This window comes from Mesocricetus auratus, unplaced genomic scaffold (assembly GCF_017639785.1).
Source record: "Mesocricetus auratus isolate SY011 unplaced genomic scaffold, BCM_Maur_2.0 Super-Scaffold_100007, whole genome shotgun sequence".
Lineage (NCBI taxonomy): Eukaryota > Metazoa > Chordata > Mammalia > Rodentia > Cricetidae > Mesocricetus > Mesocricetus auratus.
The window spans coordinates 80,461,778-80,471,035 of record NW_024429191.1 but is presented as its reverse complement, the minus strand read 5'-3'; the positions used below and the strand labels follow the sequence as shown (position 1 = coordinate 80,471,035).

Genomic DNA, 9,258 nt, shown 5'->3' with positions numbered 1-9,258 from the left:
CACAGAATGCATGAAGCTGGGTCGTGACAAGGGTCTCCTGCGCGGTCTGAATCCAGCTTTAGGCACCAGAACAGGTTTGATTCATAAATGACAGAGTCCTGACATGATAACCCAAAGGTTCTAGTTGCTGGCCTCAGGATGGCCTCCCCAGGGACAGCCCCTGCCACCAAAAGGATTTCCTCAAGGCACAGATTGAGGCTACAGCTCCAGGCTCCTCCCCAGCACGAAAGGATGGAAGTCAGGCCTTCCTTTCCAGTGGACAGCTAGAACAAGGAAGGGACAGAGAAGGAATCTCGGGTCCTCAAGCCACTTGGAAAGTAGTGGAGAAACCCATTTGATGAGTGTATAGGATGTCAATCAAAGTATGGTGGGCTGGAGTTCAGAAGACCACAGGGAAGGGGCAATTTCTGGCATCTATTTCCTTTCCCACCCCAGAGCTCTGTCCCAGGGGAGTGCTAAAATCCAGCATCACTTATAAGCTTCAAGTTGTCCAAAACGTTCCATCCTACAGAACCCCTGCCAGGCCCTACTTGGCAGACTTAAAAAAAAAAAAAAAAACCTGTGCTCTGCCCAGAGACCTCGAGTATCCGGTCCCAGATTGCACAGCTAATGGTTGGGAGGTCCAGGGTTTGAAACAAGGTCTAACCAACAACTTGAACTCCTCTAACTGGAACTGTCAGAGTATTGCTTCCTGACTAAGGGATGGGAGGCTCACAGTGGTGGAAACACCTGTCCGACACTCAGCCCCACATCTCCCAGTCAGCCTGCAATTCTTCCCCTGAGAGACACTCCTGGTGCGTGCCACTGTCTTCTTCATATTCAGTGTCTTTTCCCCAGACAGGACCTCTACCCTGCTCAGGAAAAGAGGCAGTCACTGGCTCTCTGTGCTGCCTGAGATGGGAGCAAGGGCCTCTCTTTTGCCTGAGGTTCTGCTTTTAGGTCACAACAGCAAGAGGCATCAAGTGTGGGTCCTGGGAATGCAGGAAGTGATGAGACTAGAGAAGGTGGCAGCCAGGAATGTGGTATGGTGAAGTTAGAGGCCAGAGAGGCTCAGTTCCTGCCCCGTCCTTCCCGCTGTGTTGTGCTGAAGCCTAAACTCATTAGACGCTCTGTAAAGAGAGAGCATTGCTCCCACCCCCAGACAGGGCGAATCAAGGAGCCTGTTGCTCTGAGCTCCCATGTATTGTAACAAGAGCAAGAACGGCTCAACAGACAGTTGACGTTCTACAAGACAAGCGGAGTTCATATCTTAACAAGCCTGGATCCTTCTCTGGGCTCAGTTTTCCCACTACGCAAAGCCAGTAGCAAGTCCCTGATTCGAGCCCGAGCGCTGGCTGGCAGCGACTGCAGATGCCACCAGGGGGCGCCTGTTTCCGGCGCAGGTTTTAAGGCTCTTAAGTTTACCTTGGGCTCTGGGCCTCATGGGATCTGTTCTGGCTTCTACTCAAGGTGAAGGACCCTCATCAAATGATTGAATTCTGGGGCTGCTTCTGGTGTGGGAACTATTTACAGTTTGCCACGCAAGTCAGCCAGCTTTGTCTAGTCCTAAGAAGTCAGAGTCGCTCCTCAAAAGTCAACCAAACCCGTGGCTTTAGATTTTTGCATCAACAGATTCCTTGCAGGTAGTGACAATCCAGGAGGAGGAGGTAATGCCCGTGCCTTCTAAATTGTATGACCACATCTAGAACACACAGATAGCTTCTGCTGGCCTTCGTGGGACCCTGCAACGCTTGCATGGAGTGTCGGGGAAGGCACATGTCTTTACCTGCACACAGACTGTCCAAGACGCTAGTGGCTCCTTACCAGCCACATGTTCTCTGGACCGGGAAGATGGCTAGTGGGCAATGTGATAATGAGATTAGGAGAGGGTCAGCTCTGAAACATGGGGGTGAATGAGTAGATGAAGAAACCAAGTGAAGAGGCCCCACCCACATCCTCCAGGACAGGAGTTGACCAGTGTCCTGTCCTCCACCACACCCTCTCCTGCCTGTCAATGACCAGGGCAAGCAGGAGTCACTTGCAGTCCACATGATTTTGTTTCATTTTGTTTTGTCGTGTGTGTGTGTGTGTGTGTGTGTGTGTGAGTGAGTGTGTGTGTTGGGGGAGTATGAGTATGTGTAGGTGTGTGTAGGGTGTGTGGGGTGTGCATGTGTATAGGTGTGTATGAGGGTTTGTGTATAGCATGAGTGTATTGCGTGTATACACCGCAAACACCATCCACCTTGTTTTGTGAGCCAGGGTCTCTCACTGCGGCCTGGAACTCACAATTGGGCTGAACTGGCTGGCCAGCAGGCTCCAGGGCTTCACCTGTCTCCACGGCTCGTATGCTGCAATCACACTCCCGCACCACTCTGTGACTGCTCTTCTCCATGAGTGCCGAGATCTGGAATCCTTACACTGTGTGGTGAGTACTTTACCAACTAAGCTAACTCCCCAGGCCCTCTGCTCTGCACTTATAAAGGGCATCTCACTAAATAACCCAAGCTGGTCTTGAAAATAGTGATCCTCCTGCGTCAGCCTCCCAAATGAGTCATTATGCCCAACTTGCACATAAGCTCTTGGGGGCATCAGGGGGGATGAGGAAGAGGGGTTCTACAAAGAGCTCAGAGGTGAGAAGGGAGGCCCAGGCAGCCTTTAGTGACTTTCTTTAAGATGAGATCACTGATATTGAGAAGATGCAGGTTATGGTATAGCCATCCCTCACTTAGGACTGTATTCCAGATCCTTCCACAAAAGATACCTTGATATGGTGCCACTTTGGACTGACAAGAAGGTTTAGCAGGATTTGAGTTCCATCCCCAAACCCACCTCAGAAGGAAGGAACAACTCCTGAAAGCCGTCCTTTGACCTGCACATGAGTACCGGGTATAGACAGACAGATGGACGGACGGACGGACGGACGGACACACACAAACACAACCAAATCAACATGGTATACTATGATGAGTGTAAAACATATAGCTAATAATATAACGCATAAAGATGTGCTATTTGAGCCAGGCATGGTGCACACACCTTTAATCCCAGCACTCAGAAGGCAGAGGCAGGTGGATCTCTGATGGTTCAAGGACAGCCTGGTCTACCCAGTGAATTCTAAGACATCCCGGACCACATAGAGAAACCTTGTCTCAAAACAAAACTGATGTGTGAGGCTTGCTGCCCAACCACACATGCTGGATGATCTGAATCTGATCTCCCAGAACCCACGTAAAGGTTGAAGAAGAGGACCAACTACCCAGAGTTGTCCTTTTAACCCCACAGGTTGTGACACACGCATCACACACAATAAAAGAATCAATATGATTTTTAAGGAGAAGAGCTTTTTGCAAAGATGATTATTGTTACTGTCTTTGTTACTATTAGTGTATCTAAGTTTCCTCCGGGCTCATCCATTGACTAAGCTGACCAGTCCCAGATTACACACCTGCTCAAAGCGGAAGTGACCCAGAAGTAAAGCCACCCCGCTAACGGTCACCTGGACATGCCACCTTTACACAAACTGCATATGACTCATGCCAGGTCTCTCCTCTGTTTGCTTCAGACTAACCGCAGCTTCCCCAGGCATAACAGCAGATAGGGACCACGGACGTCAGCACCCAGACACGTAGCTAGTCATTGCAAGCGTGGAGAAGTGGAGGACACAGGGAGCACATTGGGGTAGGAGATGGGGGTCTCGGGTAATGGCAATACTGGAGGGAGAGATGCAGAGGGACTAATTCCACCAAGAGGAACCAGGAATGGCTCTAGGAGGTAACCGTGATGCAAGAGGGACTTTCTAGGCAGGAGAGGAAGAAAAGGAGGTCCAAGCAAGCCCTAGGGAGACGAGAATCCATGCAGGCTATGACTGTTGGGCCCTGGGGTTGCCTCTTCCTCCTCTCCCTTCAGGCCTATGAAGCTGAATGGCAGCCCCAGAAGATGGATGTGGGACCCCCCCATTTTCTCCTGTGCAGGAAGTGTTACAGCAGAGGGTGACCCTTCCAGGGCCACTAGGCTGTAATGAGTCCTGCCTGCCTCCCCCGTCCACCTTCCTGACTGACACCCTTTCCCTGGATCTGTAGCCTTGGCTTCATCCTGATCACCTTCCTCTCATTCCCTGGCCACCTCCCCGGGAAGGTCCTGCTTAACAGAGTATAGAGCACATGTCCCCTTCCACCAGCACCGCTCCCCACCCCACCCCGCAGGACCTAGGGAAACGGAACAGAAAGAGAAATGGACACATTTCATAGTAGACAGAGAAGTAGCCAGAGAGGGGAGGGAGAGGGAGAGGGAGAAAGCTAGGTATCCAGAGAATGCAAAAAGGCTTAATTAATGGGCCAAATTAATGGACTTCCTGCAACAATAGATATCTAGGGGCTCAGGTTAGACTGCAGTTTAAACACCCACAGCACCTTAAACCTCAATTTTTAATGGGGAAAGAGAGAATTGGATGTATTCCCAGGGCCTTTTCACCAGAAAAACAGTTAGTGATAGACATCAAGCCTGCATTCGACAGTATGGGGAATTCCAATTGTTGCAGAGAGCAGAGAGCAGAGACCTCCGCAGTCCCGTTGCTCTCCCTGTTCAGGGAATGAGGAAGTGACTTATCTACCTCCTCACTCGGTAAACCCCACATCACCTCTCCGAAGTTCTCTTCCTCCAGGGTCCCATCCTAGACCCTAACCTCCTGTCCTCCGTGGCTCTGGGTCTATCACAAGACTGCTCAGGGGAACTCCCCTGAGAGTGATGCCTAGCCTTCTCTCTGCCACCCTCCTGGACCTCCCTCAATGCTGATCTTTTTTGGCCCCTGCTCAGAATCCACTCCACCTACTCCTCTAGGCCCCCTTCCCCCTGAGTGCCTTCCCAGGTCCTTTGGGAGCCGGGGCTGGGAGGAGGTGTCTATGCTGAACTCTCCCACCACGCTCACCTTCGGAATCCTCTTTCCTAGCCACCAGTGTTTCCTGGGGCTCAAGCCGTCACCTGAACTGACGCCACCCCCACAAAAGCGAAAGGGATGGAAATATAAACACACAGGCGTATTTTGTGTGAAATTTGCTTTTTTATTTGGGGACAGGGAAATGAACACACACAGCCCTCAAGCCTGGGCACTCGGGACACCAAGACATGGAGTCCCCTCTTCGAACCAAGTATGCAAATGAAGTCGGTACAGTTAGCACATCTCGAAGGAGGACTTGGGGTCTTCACCATTGGTAGGCACCTTCTGGCCTGCAGGAGGGAAAAGAAATGAATTGGATAGGAGGTGTAAGTGATGGGACCAGGCCACTCTCCAGGGGATGCGTATCGTGTCGTGGAGGGCGGGTGTTTCTTACCGAGACCTAATGGGGAGGTTTTCGCTGTCGTCAGTCAACAGCAGTTTGGAGAATACAGCATCTGGAATGTCTCTTTTCCCATACCTGGGGGCGGGACCACAAAGGGGCGTGATCAGGCCTCCAGGTGGAGCTGGTAGGAGGCTGCAACCCCGGAGACTGGGGTCCTCCCGCCCCACCCTCTCCAGCGCTCACCGCTGTCGGGTGACCAGGTTGAGGTAGTGGCGCAGGGAAGCGTAGTAGCGGCTCAGCTCCTCCGGGGAGGCGTCTTCACCCGGAGCCTCGGGTTTGGTGGGGTAGGCGTCCACCAGCGCTCCCAGGCAGGCGAGCAGGACTAGCAGCACTGCGACCATGACGGACCAAGGCCTATGCACCGCCACCATCTAGGAAGAGAGCATTGGAGGGTGGGCCATCCTGAGCCTCGACCTCAGGCTGCCGCTGCCGTCGGGCCCATGTCTCAGACCTGTTAGTCTCAGTCACCAGGCTCGCCTCGTCTTCTCCTGCCCTGCACTATCTCTAAGGCCTGCCTGCCTCTCCACTCCCACTGGTACCCAAAGAGGTAGATAAGGGAAGAAAGCAATGCTGCCCCACCCCGCCCCAGGCTCCCAGTTTCTCCATGTCTCCCCAGCTAGACTCTGCCCATCCAGCAATCAACTACTCAGTTCCAGTTTCCACCGACCCGACCTCGGTTTCCCTACAAAATAGCACGATACCAGACCATTCCTGGGCCCCCATCACTCACAGCGACAGCTCCTGAAGCGAGATGAGCAGGAGGCGGAAGGCAGGCTAGAGTGCTCGGCTCAGAGCTTCCCTGCGGGGCTTATATCCCACTTGCAAAGGGAGGGGGGAATCCAGGGGAGGGGACCCACCAGGGGAGGGTTTGTCTCCTCCCTCCCTCCACCCCTGCCAATCGCTGACTTTATACCCAGCCGAGACGTGCTGTCTCTACCTTACAGGAGCTGAGGGGGCAGCCCGGTTCCTTGGACTTGGGGGGTCTTTCTGGAGGAGTGCCTTGCCTGAATCTGGCGTTCACCCCATAGCTGTCACAGGAAGGGAATCTAGAGTTTGGGCAAAATCAGGAATGGGGGCTCATCTTCCTTAGCTTTTTCATAGAAGAGGATGGAGAAGGGGGAAGACAGTTCTCTCAGCCTGTGGGGCCCCGTGACAGCTCCTTCCAAGAAGCAACCCTGTGTGCTTCTGTTTGACGTCCCAGGACTGACTGGACATGTAGTGGAAGTCTTTTTCTGCTGCTGAAGGCAAGGGCGGGAGCATGTGACCTTGCCTCCCGACCTGATTATGATGTCCTGAGAACTCACTGGACAGACATTCCATTGTGTCCTTTCTCCACTGAAAGAGACGGGGGGAGGCCAAAAGCTAGTTCCCTTTGCAGAAGCAGCTGCATCAACTACATGTATATTCTAGTCTAGGCCAGACAGACCCAGGACCAGCTCTGCACACCTAACATAGAGTGCCATCTTAAGACAGAATCCCATAGGTGTCTTCTGTGCTGAGTGATGCCAAGGTGACCAGGCGTGTGCCACTGTGTAAGCCTCTTACGGCCATTGCTATACTCTGGGGCTAAAGAGGGAAGGCGGCGAGCATCCACATAAAAGGGGCAACTGCTAAGGTTTATTAAGCATTTATTCTGCACTACATAACGCATCAATTCCTGCACAATATTCAGAGTGTCCCCAACTTACAGGTGAGAGAGCTGAAGTTCTGAGGGGTCACCCATGGCTCACACAGAGGCAGAGAGCAGACAGACCCAGGGGACGGCTCTCTCAGCGTGGATAGCGGACAGGCTCAGCACCTCCAAGCTCAGGAGTTACACATGGGAGCAGGGCTGGGATAGGCTGTCTCGGGCCACAACCTACTCTGAGTGACTGAGTCGAAGAAGAGCCCCAGACCAGCAACCCCATCAGACCCACCTGCTTCATCGAGAAGAGAGGGCTGTAGGGAAGAGCTCTATAAAGTCTTTTCCAGTCCCTTCTCTCAGCCCTGCCAGAGAGAGCCTCCACTTCCGTTCCAGGGCAGCAGGAGGAGCCATCTTGCCCAGACCCCCAGTCCTGGGCCAGCCCCTTCCACTTCCCAGGACAGATGGCTGTGAAAGCTATTTTTAGAACTCACCTGAGATGGTGCATCCAGGGCTCCTTCAATCACCTTTTTATGGGTTCAGTCACCTGCACCCTCCGGAAACAGATCCTTATCAACCAGCCAGGTCCCGCGGGCCCCATGTAACGGAAGCAGCACCAGGGCATCTTACTGAGCACGGGGGTGGAAGAGGACATTAGGCCAAAGGCACATGCACCCAGTCTTGAAAAAAGGACAGAAACAGTTCTTAGGGAGCCTGTATCGAGGGTCAAGTCACAGTCTTGTCCCCCCAGGAGCCCTCATCTCAGGAGAGAGTCACAGCCACATCCTTGGGGAACCCCACCATCTTAAAACAGATACAGAGAGACAGCCAGTGTCCTGTTTGGAGAGGAGAAGACAGAAGTGAAAAGGGTCTACTCCGTGGGGGAAAGCCAAAGGCCGGGGGACAAAATGACGGTGCTGGGAGAGGGCAACTTGGACACTGGTTAGGACAGCTCTGATCACAGAGGTCAGAGTCTAGAGAGACAAGGACGCTACAGGCTACAAGGGACAAGGATATGGTAATATGGACATTTGTTCGTAGGCCCCTGAGTGCTAGCTATGGTGGTGAGGGGGTTGTAGGTGCGTGCCAGACGGGGGTAAATGAGCCTGTGAGAAGAACATGGATTCATCATGCCTAGACACAACAGCCTTAGGGAATACAAGGTTCAAGGAAAGATGACAAAGAGGAGGAAGGGGAGTATAAGAGAAGGCTCGTATTTGGTGTATGAAAGCAAGCTGAACGGGGGGGGGGGGGGGTTCCTCCGTGTGGACCAGGAGCCAGCCTCCCCCTCCCTGTAAGCTCCCTCCCATCCCACATCCCAATTACAGGACAAGCTGACTCTTCATTAATCACCACCTCCTCACCAAAGACTTAATTAACTGTTGATTAGTGGGGAGGATGTCTCAGCCCTCGATCAATAGGCTTGGCTGGCCCCACGACATGCCCACCATCATTGACCCATGACTCAGCCTCCATGAGACGGGTCTGGGAAGTGGAGGCTGACATCTGTGAGAGGAAACTTCCAAAGCAATTGTTATTGTGCACTTGAGACCAGGACCTGCCTCCAACTTGTCCTTGACGGAGGCAGCAACAGAACTACCGGGATTCCTTTGTTCTTCACCCTCAGAGAGTCTAATAAGACCCGCCCAGGCCAGGGAGGCTAGAGACCTGGACCTCAGAAAACCACTTGCCTTGTCTAGTAAGTTCAAGCCCACTCATCCTATGTGACTTAGCATTCTGTAACACATTGGTGGTCACCTGAAGCCAAGCCAGCATCCAGGATGGGAACTTCTGATACACAGGACATTGCCTCCCCAGACACAAGGCAAGAGAAAGTCATTCATTACAGATGTGGGCACACAACCTATAATCCCAACACTAGGGAGGCAGAGACAAGAAGATCTCAAGTTCAAGGTCAGCCTCGGCTACATAACGAAACCCTGTTCCAGAACAAAACAAGAAAACGGGCGGGAATGGAGCTCAGGGCTGAGGCTTGCTTACGTAGCACACACAGATCTCTGCGCCTGCCTTCAGCACTGCCGTGGTGGCACACATCCATAACCCCAGCACTCAGAAGCAGAAGCAAGACCAGAAGCTCGAGATCTACCTTTGGCTATCTCAAGAGCTTGAGGCTATCCCAGGATATGTGAAACTGTCTTAGTTAAGGCTACTATTATATGATGAAGCACCATGAGCAAAGCAACCTGGGGAGGAAAGGGTTTACTTGGCTTCCACTTCCTCCCTCATCACTGTTCATCACTGAAGGAAGTCAGGACAGGAGCTCAAACAGAGCAGGATCCTGGAGGCAGGAGCTGATGCAGA

General features: G+C 52.6%; 1 protein-coding gene across 3 annotated transcripts; it reads right to left on the bottom strand.

Annotated features, from left to right (window-relative positions):
- Nucleotides 1–5,015: 5,015 nt before the first annotated feature.
- On the bottom strand, nucleotides 5,016–6,241 carry Pyy (peptide YY). Of its 3 annotated transcripts, none has more exons than XM_005070083.4 (4): nucleotides 6,046–6,236; nucleotides 5,499–5,686; nucleotides 5,307–5,390; nucleotides 5,016–5,202 (listed from the first exon to the last, which is right to left on the bottom strand). In XM_005070083.4, exons 2-4 carry the CDS (start codon nucleotides 5,684–5,686, stop codon nucleotides 5,178–5,180), a joined length of 297 nt encoding a protein of 98 aa, XP_005070140.2. In that variant the 5' UTR covers nucleotides 6,046–6,236; the 3' UTR covers nucleotides 5,016–5,177. The 3 variants fall into 3 exon arrangements, with proteins under 3 accessions (XP_005070140.2, XP_040603967.1, XP_021082644.1); XM_040748033.1 differs by lacking the exon at nucleotides 6,046–6,236 and adding an exon at nucleotides 5,767–5,851; XM_021226985.2 differs by lacking the exon at nucleotides 5,016–5,202 and having other exon boundaries at nucleotides 5,303–5,390; nucleotides 6,046–6,241.
- Nucleotides 6,242–9,258: the final 3,017 nt, after the last annotated feature.

Coding starts and splice junctions, on each gene's coding strand:
- Pyy (XM_005070083.4), bottom strand. CDS start 5,686: ATGGTGGCGGTGCATAGGCCTTGGTCCGTCATGGTCGCAGTGCTGCTA. Junction 5,391..5,498: donor AACCTGGTCACCCGACAGCG/GTGAGCGCTGGA, acceptor TCCCGCCCCCAG/GTATGGGAAAAGAGACATTC. Junction 5,203..5,306: donor AACCTCCCCATTAGGTCTCG/GTAAGAAACACC, acceptor TCCCTCCTGCAG/GCCAGAAGGTGCCTACCAAT.